At 43.4% G+C, this 24085-nt stretch overlaps 1 protein-coding gene across 4 annotated transcripts in view; it reads right to left on the bottom strand.

The window, feature by feature from the left end:
• Positions 1 to 24085, bottom strand: part of QSER1 (glutamine and serine rich 1) — a 771358-nt gene that overhangs the window by 556660 nt on the left and 190613 nt on the right. For 2 of the 4 annotated variants that reach the window (XM_086955857.1, XM_086955858.1), the window contains one exon: positions 913 to 2472. The exons of the other annotated variants lie outside the window; for them this stretch is intronic. In XM_086955857.1, the coding sequence (XP_086811983.1) occupies positions 913 to 2472 (1560 nt within the window). The remainder of the gene's footprint in view (positions 1 to 912; positions 2473 to 24085) is intronic. 4 annotated transcript variants of the gene reach the window in all.

The raw sequence follows: 24085 nt of genomic DNA, 5'->3' as shown, positions 1-24085 counted from the left end.
TCTGGAACCAATGGCTTGGAGTTTTGGTTAGAATGTAGAGATGCGATTAAATAGTGTAGCTTAGAGTGCCTCCTCAAAGTGATCTGTCATAGTTCTGCTGGCAGAGTTTAACAACTCTTATATGGATGCAGACACCAGCTACAAAAAGAGCATTTGCATTATTAGCAAGGAGATCCATAATAAGCAAATATATTTACTCCCAGTTACAATATCCCTGATTCTTGTGACGATATTGCAAGTAATTAATTGCATTAAGCAACTGGTAGCCTGTAAAAAGGAAGCAGAACACTTGGGATAGGGGCCAGGAAAATAGTTCCCACCAGCTGCAAAACGTAAAGTTTTGACAGATGCAGGATTTTGCAACAACTACTTCAGTGGTACAACCTCATATGCACATCTTTAGGAAAAGATTGCTGGGCCAAACACCATACCCATCTCTTTATGCTGCCCAGTACATCTCAGAAGCTTGTTATCATTTGGGCAGCACAACCAAATTATGGTGGGAAACATTTTTCCAGAGCTCTCCAGAAAACCGAAATTACAGACTGGTTGGCTTTTTTTCTTTTTATTATCAGAATTTAAGAGCATGCAATTCTTTAATTTTTTTGTGATATTTTAAAGTTTTTTTTTTTCTATTTCTCTATTGAGCACGATGCAAATGAATTACAATTACTGTTGCAGGTGTTTTTAATCTTTTCAGCTACTTAATCAGTTTTAATAAATTGAACTCTCAAGATGAGTCCTTTAGACAACATGAGAGGTTCATAAAAAACTTACCTTTCATAATGGGTGGCTCGTGTCCAACAAAAAATTAGACTAATGCCCTTTATTCAACAGGAACAGTTTATCCAAAAGTCAAAAGATAATAGACTGCATTAACAATGTTAAAAGTATTCAACAGATTTCCTTTACCTGCTTTTTTCTTTTTTTCAGAAGAAGCCTCTATAGCAGACAATTCTGTTGGCATGGTCTTACGCATAGAACGACTTCCTCCAGAATCTTCACGAGCAGAAGAAAATGAAGGTATTGTTTCCAAATTTTTCTTAAGCTCATTTTCCTTTTTATTCAATGTTTCTGCACTCTCAATAACAAGAGGAGCAACAGGAGTCATCAATGGCAGATTTGTAAAAGCCACATGTTGTAAAAAAGGGGCCCTCAGCACTGGAGCAGATGGACGCTTAGTCGGATTAAGCTCTTTAGCAGGAGGAGGGGGAAATGGTTGCTTTGGTTCGTCTTTTAGAAAATCTAAGAAAGAACCAATAAATCCAGACTTAACTTCTGGTTGCTGCTCTTCTACCTCTTTAATTTTTTGTCTTATTCTTTCTTGATGTTGAGAACTGTCAATATAGCTGTCTGTAATATCATCTGGAGAATAAGGCAGACTCAAATCAATTCCCTTAGATGTTTGGCGTTTGGCGAGTAACTCATTCGTCTCTTTCTGGTTTGTGTTCACATCCTTGGCAAAAAGTTCATTTGGAACATGAGCACTCTCTTGGTTTTTCGGTAGTTTGCTTTGTATTGTGTCTTTGTTCTGATAATCTGTTGTGCTCAAAGTACCACATGGTTTGGTCTCCGTGTTTACCAGTGGTAAAACGTTATTTTGATTACCAGTCACATTACCATAATCAGCACCGGTGTTCAGCTTATCATCTGGTACAGCGGTTTCGTCCTTTAGATGACTGTCATGAAATAAGAAGTTTTGATTTCTAGTATTATTGAATGCATCACTCTGAACACAACTGTCTTCCTCAATCATTTGGCCTGTGTTGGACTGTCTCTTAATGGTGGCAGAAGTATGAAATTGCTCCTTATGGGTATGTTTAAAAGTTGAAGCGCACATTTCACTTGGAACACTGTGGTCATTTGTTTCAGTGTGTGGTTTATCAGCAGTTAGATTGTTGGACCTTACTGTAGAGATCGGTGAAATGTTTATGGAGACGTGTCCATTTTTTTGAAAAACTGCATTTATCTTTTCACGGTTTGAAAGAGTTGCTTGTGGAATAGTATGACTTGGAGACTCTTGTCTAACATTTGACTGAAAGTGAGGTTTTTTATCATCTCTGTTTTCCACAGACATATTTCCCTCAATAGAAGCAGCTTTGGCAAACTCCTGTGTGACAACCAGACAAGCTGTAGCTGCATTGTTACCATTAGCATTTGCGATGGTACTCCGTTTATCAGTAAGGAGCAGCGACTCAGGAAAACGCACTGAACCAAAAGAAACAACTTTGTTTTTTAAATCATACTGACTGGGTTGTCTAAAATTATCTTTTGAGGTCAGTTCTTGCTGCTGTAAAGGTTTTGAAGGCACAGTAATGTCCATTTTCAAAGCTTCAGAATGTTGAGAATATAGCTGCTGCTGAGACTGCCCCCCATTGATATGATTAATATGACTGTCCATTGGAAGGAATGGATGTGTTATCCGCTGACAGCTCTTATTTTGCGATGCTGCTGTTGAAGTCTTTGTTTGTCCTATGAAAGTGAAGAACAAGTTACTTAACAGTAACTATGGATTCCGAGACTTGTGGTGTATGCAAGTTACCATTCTTTGAAGTATCCCAGGTAAAAAAAATTAAGTGAAATGGATCACTGGCTCTATTTACATTCATTACATTAATAGATAGGTACCATTAAAACAGGTAAGCATAATCTCCTTTCTATTTTTCGCAGCACTCCATTATCTGCCCACTCCCTGGGAAAGTTTGTGCTATTTAACTATGATAGCTTTGACCCAAGCTCAGAAACTAACACTACAGGGCGAACTAGGCACATTTAAGGTTAGAGAAGGTAGGAAGGGCAGAGTGGTAACCTACATACACCACGAGGCTTGGGGGCTCCTTAATTACAGTGAAGTAACTTGTTCACACCGTTCACCATATGGTGCATGCAGGCTCACACTCTTTAAAACCGCTCCTACGAAAACGGCAGCCTAAGCTGTAAATATTCCAAACTAGAATTAGTAGCTAAAAAAAATGATTAAAAAAAAAGTATTGAGGATGCACACAACAGACTACAGAAAACTCTACTCCTGGCCCCAAGGCATGGGCGTGTCGTTGATAAATGAAGAATGAATGCCTAAGGTCCAGCATAAATAGTCCAAAAGCATGTGGAACTAATGTTCTTGCAATAAAAAGCAATACAATGCATAGTAAATCAGTAATTTTCATTTTTTTCTCTATAATACCATTGTTCTCTTCCGATCTATCCTTCATAAAAAAGTCGGAAGGTATTACAAGTCTCAGCATTCTACAACACTTATCTCTAATACTGGAGTGAGGTGTCACGGAAATATGTTTAACTGCTAACTTTCAAGACAATGAACAACAATAAAAGAAAGAGCAGTTGAACACTTGTTCTCAAGTTACATTTCATGACGATTTGTGTGTCACTGAGAAAACAGTGTGAAATGGAAGTTACTTACTTTTGTCAACGCCTTATCTGGTAGAGACAGTCTAGCCACAGATTCCGTACCTTAGAATTTTCACCAGGTGCCTGACCGGATCCAGAAATCCTTTTCAACAGTACCACTAAACGCCAGTAGGGAGCATAGTGCGACTCCGTACCAACACAGTCCATATATGTAACATCACCAGAGTCCATGTAAGCCTCTCCCAGACGCGCTGACCTCAGTTTCTTATACGACTTTTTACCACTCCAAAAATGCGGAATAGAAACTGGCTGAGGAAACAGTGTACCATCTATATCTATACTACTATTATAAAGAGAGAACTGTGTCCTTTGAGGTGGGTAAACTCGAAAAGTACACCACCAATCACAACACCCAATACAGTAAAGGGGAGGTCCAGGAGATGGACATAGGCTATATATTTGGACACCATATACATTAAAAAGGGGGGGGCGCCCTCAGTGGTAAAGTAGTCCCTTGTGAGCGTTAACATGTGAAAAGATGTGGGCGTTAACATTGACAGAGGGGCAAGATGTGGGCGTTAACATTGTCAGAGGGGCAGCCACAAAAGTACAACACACTTCACGGTGCTGCAAGGAGATGTGGGCGTTAACAGCGTTAACATTGTCAAAAGTAAAATACACTTCACGGTGCTAACACTCACAGTATTACAGCATATTTATTGCAGTGCAGCGTATTTGAAAAGCGCAATATTCACTCGTACACACATTCACGCATTCGCCAATACATTCACCAGGGCGTTACCGTTGCATGAAGGGGGGTAGGCTGACATCATGTATGGGGCGCGGCTTGCAAGCAACATTCACGTGCTTGGGGCCTCACTTACACAAAGGGGCGCAGCTTGCACAGCCGACCAATCACGCCACATAACTCTTCAAACATATGCAGGGCTTGCGGGGAATCTTTTGAAAACGTTTTCACCATTAGTCAAGCTCCCGCTTTGTCACAGGGGGATGACCTCAATCAAAAGAGGCGCGGCTTTCACACAGAAGATAACGCCTTTCACATTACACAAACGTTTCAGGACTTGAGCGAGTCAGCGTTCTAGCGTTCTGATGCAGCCAAAATTGTCACACGGAGATGAGCTAAATGTAAAGGCACAGCTTTCGCATGTTTCAGGGCTTGAGCGACTCAGCGTTCTAAAGCTGCCAAAATTGTCACAAGGAGATAAGGTAAATGAAAAAAGCCACTGCTTTCATTAAATGAAAAATGTTGTTTACCACGAAATATTACTATTAATCTATATTTATTCATTAACAACATTACACAATTTACTTTTCTGCCCCGGACAAAGTCGGGATGGGCTGCTAGTAAAAGATAAATATCTCTTTAAATTAACAATTACTAAGTCATTATGCGCAGAATGCAATTACAAAGGAAAGGATCTTTTAGGTAAGATGGAAACTGTTCGCAGAACAGGGAGGACAGGTGGGTCAATTAGGAATATGCGGCTAGACTATGTCTCTATCAGATAAGGCAGTACCGAAGCTAAATAACTTGTTCATCTGGCAGAGATGTCAACCTGCAGATTCCTTACCTTAGAATACATACCCAAGCACTACTATTCCCGGATTCCCAGAGGAGGGTCTGCAAATTGATCGTACTAAATATCCCTCAATAGACTAGCCTGTCTAAAATAAGACTGAAGAGACAGGACACATTTATGAAATGTGGCAAGAACCACAGGGAAGCAAAGTAATAAACACGGTGAAAAGCATGGAAATAGTGTTACCTATGGCGAGGAACAAAAACGTTTCTTCAGACAATATTCCAAATAAGTTCAATACCAGGTCGCTCCCAAGGTGGAATCTGACCCATGGTTGGCCATGACTTGAGAACCCAAAGGTAACAGCCAATGCCGCTCAGCTATAGGGCCTTGACTTAGAAAACCAGTATGTTAGGCAAAAGTACTCCGCAAAACATGTAGAAAATGGGCCCATGCACCTACCCCATAAGCAGCTGGGGTTTGGAGGGTCAGAGGCAAACCTATCCTGAGAGACACCGAGAAAGGAACCTCGGAATTGATCCACAGTGGGGGTGCATGGATAAATGGGCCCACCGGAGAAAAATTATTGAGAAGACAAAAACAAGTACTGACAAGCGTGCCGCTTGTGTTAAGAAAAAAGTCCTAGAGACCGAACGATACCAATGGGATCATTCAATGCGTAGACCAATAGAGGTGGAAAGAAGAGCTAGTGCATACATAGTGACTAAGAAAAGACAAAAACATCCGCTGATGGACAGAATGCAGAACAATGTCATACATTCACCCCAGTACAGATATCTAGGCCTAAATCCATCGTTTTTTTGCACTCCAGACCACCCCAGTTCAGACATGGCCATATGCAAATCAGCCTTGACCCTGTGCCTCATGGGAACAGTCCAGCCCGAACTGCCAGGCCATGTCTTTCCTGGACCGGAATCAAGCAATCTAGGACCGGTTTCTGGCTACCAGACGTCTTCAGCCCGGATAGCTTGACTCCAGTGGTGTGGAGAGCACTCACGTCTGAGCATACCCATCCCACTCGGGGTGACAAAGGCAAAAACAACAGTTGATGGACAGAATGCAGAACAATGTCATACATTCACCCCAGTACAGAGATCTGGGCCTAAATCCCATCGTTTTTTTGCACTCCACACCATCCTAGTTCAGACTTGGCCAAATGCAAATCAGCCTTGACCCTGTGCCTCATAGGAACAATCCAGCCCGAACTGCCAAGCCAGGTCTTTCCTGGACCGGAATCAAGCATCCTAGGTCCGGTTTCTGGCTATCAGCCGTCTTCAGCCAGGATAGCTTGATTCCAATGGTGAGGAGAGCATGGGACTCACGTCCGAGTACATATATAGACAATAACTTTCATACATATAAATATATCGATGATGGAGAAGCGATCACCTCGCTGAAGCTGAGAAATATAGGTAGTATGGGCTGAGTAGTCAGCAACTTAGTACTAACCATAAAATAGTGATAGAGAGAGAGAGCGAGAGAGAAAACAAGACTAAAACTAAACCAAGGTAAAGAAGAACAACAATTATTGATTAGAGGAAAGAAAGTCCCACAGGAAAAGGGGGTGGGGGGTGACATTGACATTCAAATAACTGAAAGGCAACACTCCTACAGCCCTGATTATACCAAGGTACATGGGTGAAGAAAATTCAGATTAGGGTTAATGAAGTAAAATACACAACAGAGATACATATTGTTTATGAAGAAGAAACCCCAGCAATAAAAGATAACACATAGGTGTAATGACTAACCACTGAGGGTAGATTATTAGGACACTGTATAGAACAAAATTAAAAGAGTTGTCCACATAGACAGTTGCCAAAGGGGACAAGCAAGCCAACAAGAAAACGAAGTCCAAGAAGACAAAACCATAATGTTCTAGGAACAGTTTCAAGTAACAAGGAATCCACCTAAAGATGGATGAGCCATTATCACACAAAAAGAGACCAAATAGTTTCACTGCAAGTAATAAAAATGTAGATGCCACGCGTGTGTATGAACTCTGAAAAAGAGGTGTTTGTAGCAATAAGGGAAACAGACTTACTTGTAGGCAATAAGTTAGTACAACAGATTTCCTGACAGGAAAAGTCAGAGCAAGGACAGGGAAACCGGTGATAGAAAAAAGTCAGCACTTTAGTACTACCACACAGATCTAGAATGTGGAGGAAACCACACTAGAGTAGTCCATTAAAAGTACACCCTGCTGAAGAAGAGTGAGAAGCTCACTAAAGAAATGAAGGACACAGAGAAAAGAATGCCCTAGCGGGAAATAACGGGTGGCCACTAGCGTGGGGAAAGAGCAGAAATTGTGGCACGTGTCCCACTGCTCCAGTGGAAATGTAACATCTCTGGCGAAACAGAATTACACAAGTAGGGTAGCAGAAAGGGTGCTCCCTGTATAAATCAAGGACAAATGAGAGATACACGAGAAAGGGATCACATTGAACAAGCTATATAGAAACTACCCCATGGGGAGAATAGTAAAAGGTCCCTATAAGGGATACAAAACAGTATTTATCCACATGAAGTGCTTGGATAAAAAGTTCCAGCAATTAGGATGTGTGTAACAGACCAGAAACTCCAGACCACAAGTGGCTCTGGTAAGTAGTGCCGAATCATAACCTCTCTCTCACTTACAGTGTGAGAAGGATACAAATAATACCTTCAGGAAGCAGGAATAACAGATAGGTTGTCACCAGTAGGTGGGATGAATAACCAAGGACACCGCCATGAAATGCTCCAAAGAGAAAGGAATGAAGGACCAATATCCCCCACAGAAACTGAAATGGGTGGATTTAGGGAGATAGACAGGAGCAAGAGCAGCGCTAAGTTTCCGTTCCACTCTGTCACAAAAACGCAGCAAAGCAGAGTCGGCATGAGCACCAAAAAGATGGGTGCCATCAAAAGGCATGTCTAGCAAAGTGGTCTGAACAGCCGTCGGAAAAGCGGAGGTGCTTAGCCAGGCACGACGTAGCACCACTGAAGAAGCCATGGACTGACCTACCAAATCAGTGGTATCCATCCCACATATAATCATTGATTTAGCCGCTTGCTGCGCATCGTGGATTAACTGGGTATCCTCGCTTTGGGTGTTGTCCAGAAGCGATGGCAGGAGAGGTGTCCAGGAATCCCACAATATATGGGCAAAGCATTCAGAAACTCAAGATGTATTAATGGAACACAAAGCAGAACTTGTGGAGGAGAAGACATGCCTGCCACAAGCGTCCTGACTCATGGAACCTCTGCCTGACAGAACATGAGTAAGAGAGTCGATATCATACGAGGGCATAGCAGCTGGTACCACCAAACTATGAGGAGCAGGGTGCCGGAGGAGACAGGCCAGATCACATGGGGCTGGACGGTGTCTGTGAAATATAGATCATTCCCCTGTATCGGGCTTAGCCCAGCTCCCAATGAAATGTCATATAGTGCACCACTATAAGGAAGCACTGCCTCCACCCCAGTTTGGACCTGAAGGAGAACGCCAATTAGGGGATCAGCATATCAGCTAAAGAGGAACATGCCAATTTAGCAAGACCAGGATGGGGAAGAAGGCCCAAGGCTGGAAAAGAGACTAATCCGCCAGATTCATCCAGTTCAGATAGCTAGCTATCCTCTACAGGAGGCTGAGCAGCATTAGATATGGGGTGCATAAATTCTGACTCATCCCCATTACCTCCTAAACAGTGTTCCTCAGAAGGATAAACATTAGTGGGCTCCACAGAAAGTGGAAGAAGGGTGTCCGAGATAGGTGGCACCATTTGCTCTGCACTCTACGTTGACTGGCGCTTATTTGGAATTGCTTCGAAGTCAGAAAAGGGGAAGTAGCACAGTGTCGATCGGCACCATCGTCGTCGGGGTCAACTGATCAGATACAAGCGCCAAAGGTGGAAACCCAAAAGGGGTGTGCACTGGCACATAGACTGATTTGAACATCGAACCTGGGGGCCTAACTGAAGCGAGGCCAAACCCGCCGGCGTGGACAAGAGTCGTGGCACCTCTCACCTCCTTGGGGACCGAAGGCACTGCAGGGAAAGGTCAAGACCTAAAGATGGCATGCAGATAGAGTGTTGTATGATAGAGGCACGCATGGCTAAACCATGCATGACTGCAATGCAGCCCGTACAATGAATGGTAAAGGCTCAATTGGCAAAGGGATGTGTGGTAAGGGGATGAGTGGTAAAAGGATTTGTGGTACAGATCACACCTCTGCCCCTCAGCCCTTAGCCTAAAAACAATGGCCCCTGCCCAATAAACAATCTGACCCCCCAGTACAAAAAACGACCCCACCCCTAAAACCTTTAACTACCCCAACACCGCGTCCCGCCCTGAGCCCTAAAACCATGGTCCCTGCTCCATAAACAACTGTATCCCCTGAGCCCTAAAAACAACCCCATCCCTAAAACCACCCCAGCCCCCACACTGCACTGAGCCCTAGAAACCGGTCCCCTGCCCTATAAACAACCCCAAACTCCCAAGACCTAAAAATGAACACCACCCCTAAACCTGCCCCAACCCCCCAAATCGCAGCCCCACTTACCAGTTCGCGTCCTCTCTCAAACCTTCCTCTTCCTGTGCGAACCCATCTGCACATCTAGACCGTGCACTGCCTTATCCCTGCATATGCATGGTTAGGACATATGCATGGTTGGCCACATGCATGGTTATGGCAAGCATGGTTGCGCTTGTGGGGAAATGGCATGCGTGGCTCTGCCAGCATTGTAAAGGCCATTTCCCTGCACTGAACAATAACATACCAGCTTTTGTGTCCTAGACGCCCGGCTCCAGGGTAGACAGGGAAGAGCGGGACGAACTTGGGCCCAGTCCTCAAACGGCAAGCGGGAGGATGCGTGAAAGTTGGAATCTCTATGTCGGGAAGTTTGGGAACACCGCAGCTTCAACCGCCAACGTCAAGGCTTATCATAGGACGACGATGGAGAGTGACTTCCACAGGAACTACTCCTGGACTGGGCACTCAAACAGACACTGCAGTGACTAGGAGAGCCATGCCGAAAAGAGCTTCAGCTGACAAACCTGCCGCGCCTTCTGTAGAAGGAGACAACAGGAGTTGCACTACTCAGAGTCATGGTGCTCTCCCAAGCACCACATACAAATGGAGTGAAGGTCCATAGACGACCCACAAGGTTTGAACAGCAGAACAACCTGGTTTGAATGATGAAAATGTCAAAGTAGGCTAGAAACGGCCTGAGGTAACTGCTTCTCTAGATCCACATTGTAGGAACGGAAAAGAAGAAACTGATGTCAGCGTGTCGAAGAGGGGCATATATGGAATCCGGTGATGTCGCATACGTGGAGGACATCTCCACAGAGTCACACAATGTCATCTACTGACGTGCAGGGGTACTCATGAAAATTCCAGCTCCAGTCTGGCGCCTGAGGAGAAATCTAAGGTAAGTAATCTGCAGGTAAATGCCCCTATCAGATGGGCATTTACAATGAGTGCAACTGAGGGATCTTTTAAGTACCCCCTCCCCCCCATAGTGCCTAATGGTAAATACCACATGTTCTGAAGTTATACTCTGAATATAAATAGTTTTATGATTCTGAGGCACTGCCAATGTGTGTACTGAATCTTCTCAAAAAGCTCAACACTGATGAAACGTTATCTAGTTGTACTTAAATAGTATTACCACCAAAGCTGTCTGTTTAATGGTTTTATGGTGCAAATATTTCCATCTGTATTCATTCAAATTTGATTTTTTTATTTTTACTAATATTTACCTACAATTATTTTTAGTTTTGTGAAGAAAATGTAACTAGTATACTTCCACTTAATTTAACTGACAAATGTGCACTCAGTTTTATTTTGTAGTTTAGCTATTAGGAAATATTGTTCATTTTCAAATTTTGCCTCAGTGCTTCCGCATAACTGTAGCGGCACTGATGTGAAGCCTATTGAGGATAATGTAGAAAAGAGCTGGCAGCATGTCACTAGGCCTTCCGACAACCGATGATGTTACTGTGAGAGATGAAAGCATGGCCTGTGGCCCGTTAAGTAAGGAGTCAGTAGGCAGGCTTACCTCAACATGCACTTGGAGATGCAGTAGTGGAGGGAAGCGAATCCCTCTGCTAGTCCATTTCCATTGTAGCTTATGCTTCTCCCTCAATTCAGGCAGTTCGTCGCTTCCCCTCTCCCACCCCCATTCTACCAACCACTTCCTCCTCTCCTATTTGACCCCCCCCCCCCCCATTATAAGGAACACCAACTCTCACCTCCTGCATTTCTGCCTCACCCCCCAACCCAGCATTCAAATTGGGCACAGTCTGGCTCCACCCTGCTCCACCCTGAACAATTGCTTACTTCTAGACACCGTTTCTCTAAGGCTCATAAGTGCTCCCATCCCTAATTACCCTCCTGGGTGTGCTTATCAGAATCTGTGAAGACTAAGAGAAGAAAGAAGCTACAGGCCTGCTGTAGAAGCACTGCACCCAGAGTCCGGCAGAAAGATAAGCTCTTAAACTGTACATAAGTGGCCATTTCTGAGCATATGTATGTCTGTGTATTTGCAAGTACATGTTTGTATGTGTTGGAAAGTGCATGCACGTATGTCAGATTGCATGCCTGTGTGATTGAACACTGTATGTGACTGTGAGGATAGAATGTTTTTCTCACTGCCCCATGCTGTGAAATGCTTTACCTGGCACAGGAGGGGTAATTCCTGGCAATCTGCCGACATTGAGAAGGAAGATAATCCCTGGCAATATGCTAACCCTGGAAAAATTGTAGTAATCCTTGCCAACAGGTTGGCTGGCCATTGCACATTGGTGGAAATTTCTGGTAAAATGTTGGCCCAAGCAAGCAGTGGTAATAACTGGCAATACACTGGCTCTAGCACAATGGTGCTAATATCTGGAAACATGCTGACCCAGGCACACTGATGGTAATCCCTGGCAACAAGCGGATCCAGAAACATTAGTGACAATCTCTGCCAACATGCTGACTCTTGCACAATGATGGTAATTCCTGAAAAAATGGTAGACATGGCATATTAGTGGTACTCCCTGGCAAATTGCTTGCCCTAGCACAATGTTAGCAATTGCTGGTAAAATGCTGGCACTATCGTGCTGATCCCTATCATAATGCAGGTAGACATGGCATGGTGCCAATATCATATCATTTTGATTACAATACAGTTCAAGCAGACACAAATAAGAGGACCGCTGTGATCTTATGTAACAGGTATGTTAGTGTACATGCTTAGCTAACCTCTCCAAAACAAATGTATTTGCCACAGCACAGGTTTTGGTAGGGTATTGGAACCTTTTGTATTTTGTAAATGCTGGTTTTAACTTTGTATCCGCCAGCTAAGACCAACGGCATGGAAATACATTCATTAGCAGATATAATTTCTGCAATTTAATGTTTTTTTAAAAGCACATGCTGGGAAGCAGATCATTTTCCAATTGCAATTATGTGCAGTATATCTGTGAAAACCGAAACCTGCGAGACTTAATTACAATTAAAGCACTGAATAATAAATCCCCAATGACCATTCCATTAACAGCAATAGAACCGTATGAATTTATCCATTCAAACTGACAAAAACCCAAACACCTGAACAAACATCCATTTCAAAAACGTTAAATGCATTTTGAGTTTTTAATCTGGTTCTGGGCCTTCAATGTCTAGCCTTTATATTTTTCAATAAATGACTTATTGAAGGGCAATTATCTTACTGTTACAATACAAAAATCATACAGTATAGAAGTAGTTCCAAAAGTAATCACCCATGCAAATAAAAGTTGTTTTCAGCATCTATATCACTTCACTTAACAATACAAACAACTTCATCATAAACCAAATATTCGAAGATAATGCTTTATCAATAATTTCATTCCATGGCATTCCAAACAAATATGACATTCGTCCTCAAAACTGGTGTACAGATTTCGTCAAACTGCTTTACTTTCATTTTAGCGTTAAGTTGAACTGATGTGAAGGTAGCATTTTTATGTGGTAGCCCATAACTATCTATGCAGGAAAATATTCTTGCACATCAACAGAGACATTAACTAATCCCCACGTCTCAGAACATTGCGCAATTATACAAAACAAGACCAAAGTTCCTGTAGATTTTGAGGCACAGTAGAAACCTACCATCAGTAATTTCCCCTTTTGTGCCTCTGTTCCCTTAGCTAAATCTACCTGGAAGATGCAGATTTTATGTAGCTGTCTAAGATTTCAAAGGAAGAAGTATAACTAAATGCCTTCCCAGAACAAAATCCATTGGCAGAACCTACATTAGCACAGTGTCGTTTTTTGAAAAACCATTTCCCAGGGGCTTTTCTATGTCACATGTTCCATATTTATTAATACGTTTTCATATAAAGGCCATCAATGAAAAATGACACTTCAAAGATATAAAGTCTCTTCTAGGCCACTTTCTATAGCACATCTGTTAATTTTTTAGCCTGAGAAAATGTCTCATAAAGAGCCCTACGTACTGTTTAAGGCAACAATGGTTGGCACAAGTTTTAGTCACATGACAAATGAAGGTAAATGCTTGGACACAGAACTGAGACAATGACTGGTCCAGCTTTCATTTTTTCAAAAAGAGAGGAAAATGAAAAACAAATCTTTAGAATTCAAATAAATCAGGCAGTTTATTATTTGGTTGTACACTTTAACTCTGTTTCAGACCACTGAATATACTGAACATATCTGTGCAGATCTAGGACAACTCTGTAGACTTCTCAAAAGCAGCATGATAAACCACACATTGACCCAGATGGTGTTGTGCGGAGCCTTTAGTACAGGCTCAGACTTTAGAGACCTTAACTATATATTCACTGAAAAAACCATAGGTTTCAGCCACGTTATAGTTAGGAATTAGCATTTAAAATACCTTAGAAATTCACTGAAAAAAACATAGGTTTCATACATGTTATAGTTAGCTGGACATTTCACTCATACAAAACCATTGAAATTCCCCCGTTATAGTTAGTTCAGCTAACTATAACTCGCACGCCCGCAATGCACTGCTGATGACGTCACATATTACATCACTCATGACATGGTCAGTGACATCACTCATGACATCACTGACCACATCTCAAATGACATCACTGATGGATTTGTATGAGTGAATGTCCAGCTAACTATAACATGTGTGAAACCTATGGTTTTTTCAGTGAATTTTGAAAGATTTTTTAAATGCTAATTCCTAACTATAACGTGGCTGAAACCTATGGTTTTTTTAGTGAATTTCTAACGTTTTTTAAATGCTAATTCCTAACTATAGCGTGGCTGAAAACTATAGTTTAGTTTTTCAGTGAATTTCAAAGGTTTTGTAAATGATAATTTTTAAATATATTAATTGTTATTTTTTTATACTAGTTTACTACATTGTTTTAAACTATTTCTTTTTAGATATTTTCTTTTTTAAATTACCTTACATATTTTAATATGAATTGAAAAAAAATGTTTTTAACCTCATAGATGCTCGTAAACATCCCTCCCCAGTGCTGCGCTGTCCATTGGAACTAGTGCTGAATGGACGTCCAATGGTCGTGCGCAGCACTGGGGAGGTAGTGCTGCCGTCGGCCAACGCACCGAGGCAGCACTTAAGGGGTTATAACTTGAAATTGTAATATTTTTTTATTTTATCTTTTTTTTAATTTATATATACCGTATTTTCCGGCGTATAAGACGACTTTTTAACCCCTTCAAATGTTTTCAAAAGTCGGGGGTCGTCTTATACGCCGGACACTAAATTTTTATGAGTGCAAGCAACGCTCCACCGACGTGGAACCCTCCAATATGACCTGGGCTCTACTTGCGCGCTCACACTCCCACGTTTACCGGTTACATTAATCTAAAATTGCACATGATTTAGTGCACAGTTACTCTCCGGTACAGTCCCGTAGTGCTGTAGTGCCGATGGGAGAGGGTCCAAGGGGCATTTCAGTATTTTCTTACTGCGTCTTCATCCTAGAGACACAGCGGTGTATGCGCTGATCTGGCGCCATAATCCTCACGTTCATCGGAAGTAGAGGAGCGTCACTAGCGCACGTCTTCTACTCAGTTCATGGACATGGAAAGGGGACTTCAGAAGGTTCCAGCCGGCGGAAGGTGGGGGTCGTCTTATACGGCGAGTATAGGACGAAACCTACATTTCATCATGAAAAGTAGGGGGTTGTCTTATACGCCGGGTCGTCCTATACGCCGGAAAATACGGTATTTTATATAGCAGGCAATGATATCCTATGGAAGAAAATTCAAGTTACTGGTAAGTATGGTTAGAATTACTTTTCAGGATCAGTAGTGGGCTGAAAGATGCAGCACTGAGGTCTCTCCTGATAACAGGTGAGTAAATCGGAATTCGTAGTTAGACTGATTTTAGAGGAATTTTTTAAAGTTCCAAAACTCCACACTTCGAAGCATTTCCAAGTAAACCCAGTCAATGTTAGCCTATGGAAGGAAATTCAAGTTACTATAAGAATGGTTAGAATTACTTTTCAGGATCAGTAGTGGGCTGAAAGATGCAGCACGGAGGTCTCTCCTGATAACAGGTGAGTAAATCGGAATTCGTGGTGCGGCTGATTTTAGAGGAATATCTGTACATTTCAAAAATAGACACTTAGAAACTTTTCTGGTGAAAACCACACAATAGATTCCTACGGAAGGAAATACAAGTTACTGGCTTAGATTTACTTTTCAGGGTCCATACTGGGCACAAAGATGCAGCACTGACGTCTCTCCTGATAACAGTTTGGCTTCAGGAAAGGGCATGGGACAGAGACCGCCCTGATTAAGGCCTCTGACGAGATCAGGGCGATCATGGATCAGGGGGGGGCGGCTGTCCTAATCCTTTTGGATTTGTCAGCGGCCTTTGACACGGTCGACCATGCCACCCTAGTCGACCGTGTCACAGCTCTGGGCATAAGCGGTCTGGCCAAGGATCTCATTTCATCTTTCCTGGCAGACCGTACCCAGACTGTAAGGCTGGGAGATTTCTACTCACCCACTTCTGCACTCCCTTGTGGAGTTCCACAAGGTTCCTCGCTGAGTCCCATGCTATTTAACATTTATGTAGCGGACTTAGCGAGGGTAATAAAGGCACATGGAATACGGCTAACATCTTATGCAGATGATACCCAGCTGGTCCTGGGCATCCACAAGGACGGCTGCACTGTGGCAGCCAACTTCCAGAGAGCTATGCTTGAGGTCAGTACCTGGATGGCCTCTAATTGTCTTAGACTCAACTCGGACAAGACCGAGGTTATGACCTTTGGAAAACTCTCTCCAGAATGGTCTTCTAACTGGTGGCCGGAAAAGCTCGGCCGTCCACCTGTCCCAGTGGAAAAAGCCAGAAACCTGGGAGTCATCTTTGACAGCAAGTTGGCCTTTGACCTTCATACAAACAAGGTTGTGTCGTCTTCATTCTTTATTCTGAAAAAGATTAAGAAGCTGCTGCCTTATCTCCCTCCCTCAGCTGGGAAGACTTTGGTTTCTACCTTAGTCTTCTCCAAAATGGATTATGCAAACGCTCTCTTTCTCCATACCCAGAAGCGTGTCATAACAAAGCTGCAATCAATCCAGAATGCGGCAGCCAGGATTCTCCTGAGCATTCCTCGCCGCAACTCCACCACTCTTGGCATTCGTCAACTCCACTGGCTGAGAGTTGAGAGCCGCGTTAAATTCAAGGCCCTCTGCATTGCATACAAGGCAGTACATGGCATAGGACCCAGGTTCCTGACGGAAGCCTTTCAGCCATATACTCCTAGACAGCAACTAAGATCGGCCAATACCAACCTCCTCACTGTGCCACGCACAAGAACGGCTACCTGGGGAGATAGACGTTTCTTGGTGGCCACCCCAAAACTCTGGAATCTTTTGCCACATTCCATCAAATCTGCCCCAAACCTGATGAGCTTCCGCAGGCTCCTAAAAACGTGGTTATTTAACCAGTAAAAGGATGACTGACCCCAGTAGCTCCACAGCGCCGAGACACCCCAGGGTATTTGTTGCGCTATAAAAATTACGTAAATAAATAAATAAATAAATAAATAAAGTAAATCGGAATTCATAGTTCGGCCTATTTTAGAGGAATATTTTTCTCAATAGTGAAGGAAGGAGGCGGGCCTGAGGTGACATGTGCAAACACGCCCTTTGGCGCATTTTAAGTGGGGAATTAATTCCTCTTTAATCCTGAGGTCCCCTGTGGGCCAACTAACCCACTAGGTACCTCCAGTATGCACCAGGGAGCTGCGTTGCAGAGAGGTGAGCCCCCCATACAGCTTTTTATTTTTTTTATTTTAAAAAGAAGCCCCAGGGTGGCGGTCCCCGGGGTTCCTTAGAGGCACCCCATCATTATACAGTTAAGCCCCGGGGGATGGCGGTCCCCGGGGCTGCGGGGGGCCTTGTGCCCCCGCTATACCCCCCTATAATATGTACTTTGCCCCGGGTGTGGCGGTCCCCGGGGCAGTGTGGGGGGGGGGGGGGATTTGGCCCCCGACCCTTTATTTGTATAAAGCCCCCGGGATTTGGCCCCGGGGGGCTAATTTACATTAAAGCGCAGGAGCCGCAGGGTACGCGTAAAAAATTAAAACAACATTTTGGCCTTGGGGTCCTTGTGGGAGCCCCTAAGCAGGCCTAGGGGGTCAGGGTGTTTCTACCCTGCCCCCTTTTTGCGTTTTTCACATTTAGTTTTCTGTTTTCTTGTACCTCGGTTCTACCGAGGCACAAGATGGCTGCCAACACTTACTGGTTTAGAGTGTTGACAGCCAATTAGCATAAAGCTCGTGCTCGGGAGAATACGCATACGGTACTTCGTCTATAGATATATCTATGATTTTACTTTTGATTTTCTCAGGAACTACTGAACGGATTTACACCATTTAACAACAAGCATTTGCAATGCAATAGGTCTCGCATTAGGAAAGTTTGAGCTATTGGTCTTGTAAATGACAATGTTTTTATTTATGTGTTGCTTTTGAAAATAGCTAAATTAATAGCTTTGTCATTTACAATGGCAATAGTTATAACGCAAATGTGACACCTATAGCATTTGTAATGCAACATGTTTTGTATTTACGTGACTTAGATGTATTGATATTACAAATAGCAATGGCTTTTAATTTTTGTAATTAATTAATACTTAAATAAAAGGTATTGTAATTTATAATGGCAATAGCTTAAACTTTTGTAAATAACTTTTGTGAAGATTATGTTCAGTGTATTTTTTTGTGACGAAAATCCAAGAATAGAAGTGAAATATTAACATCTTTTTGTGACATTTGTAATAAAGCTTGAAACATTGAGAGAACATATTTGAACCAGTTGTTGTTGAATGGTTGCACAGATTGATGCTGTGATGGCGCGGAGTGATGTTGTGGTGGCAACGAGTGATGCTGTAGCGTTCAGTGATGCTGTGGTAGCGCATAGTAGTGATGTGGTGCCCCTTAGTGATGCTGTGGTGGCCCTGAGTGATGCTGTGGAGGCCGTGAGTGATGTTGTGGAGGCCCTGAGTGATGTTGTGGAGGCCCTGAGTGATGTTGTGGAGGCCCTGAGGGATGCTGTGGAGGCCCTGAGGGATGCTGTGGAGGCCCTGAGGGATGCTGTGGAGGCCCTGAGTGATGCTGTGGAGGCCCTGAGTGATGCTGTGGAGGGCCTGAGTGATGCTGTGGAGGGCCTGAGTGATGCTGTGGAGGCCCTGAGTGATGCTGTGGAGGCCCTGAGTGATGCTGTGGAGGCCCTGAGTGATGCTGTGGAGGCCCTGAGTGATGCTGTGGCGGCGCATAATGATGCTGTGGCAGCGCATAGTGATGCTGTGGTAGCGCATAGTGATGCTGTAGTGTTCCAGAGTGATGCTGTGGTGGTGCTGAGTGATGCTGTGGTGGTGCTGAGTGATGCTGTGGTGGTGCTGAGTGATGCTGTGGTGGTGCTGTGGTGGCGCTGAGTGATGATGTGGTGGCGCTGAGTGATGATGTGGTGGCGCTGAGTGATGATGTGGTGGCGCTGAGTGATGATGTGGTGGCGCTGAGTGATGCTGTGGTGGCGCTGAGTGATGCAGGGGTGGCGCTGAGTGATGCAGGGGTGGCGCTGAGTGATGCAGGGGTGGCGCTGAGTGATGCAGGGGTGGCGCTGAGTGATGCAGGGGTGGCGCTGAGTGATGCTGGGGTGGCACAGTGATGCTGGGGTGGCGCAGTGATGCTGGAGTGGCGCAGTGATGCTGGGGTGGCGCAGAGTGATGCTGGGGTGGCGCAGAGTGATGCTGGGGTGGCGCAGAGTGATGCTGGGGTGGCGCAGAGTGATGCAGGGGTGGCGCAGAGTGATGCTGGGGTGGCGGAGAGTGATGCTGGGGTCGCGCAGAGTGATGCTGTGGTGGCGCTGAGTGATACTGTGGTGGTGCTGAGTGGTGCTGTGGTGATGCTTAGTGGTGCTGTGGTGGTGCTGAGTGATGCTGTGGTGCTGAGTGATGCTGTGGTGCTGAGTGATGCTGTGGTGCTGAGTGATGCTGTGGTGGTGCTGAGTGGCGCTGGGTGATAATGTGGTGGTGCTGAGTGATGCTGTGGTGGTGCTGAGTGATGCTGTGGTGGTGCTGAGTGATAATGTGGTGGTGCTGAGTGATAATGTAGTGGTGCTGAGTGGTGCTGTGGTGGTGCTGAGTGATGCTGGGGTGGCGCTGAGTGGTGCTGTGGTGGTGCTGTGGTGATGCTTAGTGGTGCTGTGGTGGTGCTGAGTGATGCTGTGGTGCTGAGTGATGCTGTGGTGGTGCTGAGTGATAATGTGGTGGTGCTGAGTGATGCTGTGGTGGTGCTGAGTGATAATGTGGTGGTGCTGAGTGATGCTGTGGTGGTGCTGTGGTGGTGCTGAGTGGTGCTGTGGTGGCGCTGACTGATAATGTGGTGGTGCTTGAGTGATGCTGTGGTAGTGCTGAGTGATGCTGTGGTGGTGCTGAGTGATGCCAAATAAGATCAATAGTACTGCGATGTCACTTTCTGTGATGTCACTTCTTGTGACGCAATATGCAATTAGGGGGGCCCCGCATCTTCCCTTTCGCCTGGGGCCTCAGAAGGCCTAGGACCGGCCCTGCATGTACCTAAAAAGTATTGGACCTCATGATTAAAACTCAATCTTATTTCCATCTTATATATCCTCCTAATGGACTGCACCTCCAAATGGAGCAACCTGAGTCCACGGTTACCCCCCTCACATTCCTCTGTATTGCTGCAATTCCATGAAACCTAAAGCTTAGATATTTGTCATGAGCCTCACAATCTTTTGCATGCGCTGCAATGTGATATCTCTCATCACCCTGTTTTTAACACTCTGAAATGTTCCGAGATACAATCCCTGAGTGACCTGATCATGCTCCCAACATAAATCTTACCACATTTTCAAATCAGAACATATAAACATATTTGGTGGTACAGTCAATATGGATACGTACTATGGATTTCCATATGTTATTGTAGGAAAATCTGAGAACATCATTTGTTGCTAGTCTACACATATTACAATGTCCATACTTATATGAACCAATAGCTCTGAATGAATGACAACACTAACAATATGTCTTTTATTACGGAACACAGCCAGAATAGGATTGTGATTTTAGATGTGGAACTATATATCATTGGAGACAAGATTGAAAGTAGGATGTATGGAAAAGCCACAGCCTGTAACTCATTACTTCATGCTAGCAGCTCACATCCCAGGTGCCAAGCCAACTTAATACCGCATGGGAAAATGTTGAGAGCGAGACACAATTGCAGTAATGATAAAGATTTTTTAGAAAATATCAATGACAAAGGAGAAAGATTCTGAGCGTGAGTGTATGATAAAGATGTAATCTCAAAAGCATGCAAAAAGTCCCAGACTTTAAAACATATCGCCACACTTAAAGATGGCAAGAGACCAAACAGCAACAGCAGGGCAACAGTGAGGCTAATCACTAACACCATTCCCTACTCACAGAAGGTGTAGAATATACTAAAGAAACACTGGTCCTCACTTACGACAGAACAAGCGTTACAACCATTTATAACTAATTCCCCGGGGGTTACATACAGAAGGGGGTCATATGATACGCAATATTATTAGTCCCAGTTGCCCAAAACAAGAGATATCTGAGACATGACTACACAAAAGAGATATAGGTTCATATAAGTGTAGACATTTTAATATGTGTAGACTAGCAACGAATGGTGTTGTCGACTTTTCCTACAATAACACACGGATATCCATAATATTTATGCATATTGACTGTACAACCAAATATGTTGTATATGTTCTGATTTGCAAATATGATAGATTTATGTTGGGAGCACGATCAGGTGGATATTAATACTCACTCTGGTGGTGGAGTCCGAAGAAATGAATATTTGCTACTAATATACAGGATGAATATTGTTGGTCTTTGTAGCCCTGATTAAGACGTCGGTAAAGAAATTACCGGGAGACAAAACCTGTTTTGGCTATAATTTGTGGCTACGAATTAGCATTTATGATTTTGCTGAAATCCATGTGAAGTTTGGATTGAAAATAAAGAATAACCACCAGTCACAACGTTACATGGACTACTGAGTCTCTGTTTTTTTTATTTGGAGTTCAGGATCTTTTCTGTATTGTTTATTGAGGACTTTTGACATTTTTGGAGTTTAGTGGCCCCTTCCAGTTCTTGGAGCACCACTGTGACACACTGTTTTGGACACTCTAATACATGGCTTTATGCAGTCCTTACCCTGCCACTACTTGCTTTTTGTAGATGAAAGAGGGGGGTTAAGCGATCCCTTATCCACACATGTTTTATTTGCTGGCATAAGCCTACTATGCAAAGTTTTAACTACAGCTGCTACCAACACTCACTCATTATAGCATAGAATGGCCTCTGACATGCCCCGCTTCCTTGCTTCCTACCCTATGTTGCAGCCTCCTGTCCCTCAGAGATTACCTCAACGAGGTACCCTTGGCAGGACATAGCATGTTATTTTCATTGTGAAGTCTCCTACTCTCAGCTGCCTGCTGTCTACAATCCATTGTTCCCCCAGTCAATGGAAACTACTGTGGAGATTTTTTTCACCTCTGTGGGGGTAGCAGTATTGGGAAACGTGTTCCTCAATGGTAACTTAATGTCCCTTCATAAATATAGGGATAGGGGCTATATCCCCTTAGCTATCGTGTATTATTATTATGAGCTATGCTAATTGTCAAAGGATGCATTTTAGAGTTTTCCTCAGTCCCAAAAGACTACATGCTCCTCAGCAAATACATGCAGTGAGCGACACTGGCAGGTTTATCTCCTTTACATTCTCTGAAATCATGACTGGTGGACCTCATGACCCACTATATTTCTGTCAAGAATGGGAAAGGGAGCTTTTAATTCAGACAAACTTTGGGCATATTGCTGCACTCACATTGTGGAGAGGAGTTGGCCTAATGGCTAGGGCAGTCGACCTAGAATCTGGGGAACTGCGTTCGAGTCTCGGCAACGACGCTGAACATCATGTGATTCTGGGCAAATCTCTCCGTTCCTAAAAAAAATGAACTTGTCCTCGTGTAATGCAACTGGTGCTGTGTAAAGCGCTCTGATACCTTCAGGTCAAGCTTGTGCTATATAAAACTCCATACAAAATAAAAAACACACACCATTCAATCACAGATGTAAATTAATGCACATTAGGTTTTTGCACCGCTATTCCAATACCCTAGAGCACATCGCTAAATGTACCCCTAATGTCAGTATTGCTAGAAAAATGTGGCCAGATGAAAATGGGCTTTATGCATAAGGCATGGTCTAACCCCACTCTGCATGCCTATTGGGTCCAAGTATATGCAATACTACCATCCATGGTAGGCATTCTCCTTGTACCGGACACAACTGAAACTGCTATAGGCTACAACTGACGTTCCTACCATGGTGCAATGTTAGCTAGTGTTGCTCTGCTGCTCGCCAAAATGTGGGTGGTGATGTTCTAAATGAACAGACTTCCACAGAAAACTAAGAACTAAACGGGGTGGCTCCTCCATTTGAGTAGAGGAGCGTCGACCCACAAGCTCCAGAGCAGAAAATAAAAGGTAATAAAGTCTTGGGACGGCCAGCCAGACATGCACATTGTAAAGTTCTCTAACCTAGCTGTACAGCTGGGTTAGAGAAAGCACAGGTCTCCAGTGCTCTTAGTAGTGAGAGTAGCACCAGGATTGGCCAGTGCAGTTTCCTGGTCAGGAGCTTCCAGGAGGAGAGAAGACGACATTGTGTAACAAGTTAGAAAGGTAAGTCAATTTATTTATTTTTGTTCCCCACCATGTGCATATATGTGTGTGTGTATATATGTATATATATATATATATATATATATATATATATATATATATATATATATATATATATATATATATATATATATATATATATCTCTGGAAACACTGTTATTTATTTAACAAATCCCACAGAACCAGCAACGCGTTTCGGGCAAAGGTGCCCTTGTTCACGCTGATAATATATATATATATATATACATATATATATATATATACATATATATATACATACACACACATATATGTGTGTGTGTGTGCATATATGTATAGGGACATGTATGCATCGATATCAAAGCAAATACATTGTGCAGCTAAATTAAAATATAACAATATAAAGCAAGATCCTTATTTTTGTAATATTTTTTCTGCAATTTAATGGTTTAAATAACATAAATAAGTAGCCACACCTACTAGCATTGCCAGTGCTTGTTTCTCCTAATAGACAATCTCAGGTGGGAGGTTGAGTAGTTTCAAACTGATAGGTCTCATGTTTTTTTAAATACACATCTCCAAATTCATGCTGCAAAGGTATAGCTCTTTGAATCTCCATCTCAAACTAGTGATCATTCAGTTTTAAGTGAATATCATTTGTACCTGAGGCCCACTTCAACCACAAGCACACAGTCCTATGAGCCCAGTATGATTCATTATAGTGGTTAGGTGAATGCAGTCCTTTGGTGGCTGCTCGGGATCTAAAGCAGTGGGTAAGTGGGGGATAGGGATACAAAAATATGCACAGACCAAAAATAAATAAAAATATTAAACTTTATTTACCTGCTGCCGCGGTCACCGCATTGTTCCGCTCCCGAGCCTCAACTCCAGGACTGGTGTCCACTACGCAGGCTCCCAGATGCCAATCCTGAGG

This window comes from Lissotriton vulgaris, chromosome 2_1 (assembly GCF_964263255.1).
Source record: "Lissotriton vulgaris chromosome 2_1, aLisVul1.2, whole genome shotgun sequence".
NCBI classification, from domain to species: Eukaryota; Metazoa; Chordata; class Amphibia; order Caudata; family Salamandridae; genus Lissotriton; species Lissotriton vulgaris.
The sequence above is the reverse complement of the archived record's forward strand: the minus strand, read 5'-3'. Positions and strand labels throughout refer to the sequence as shown.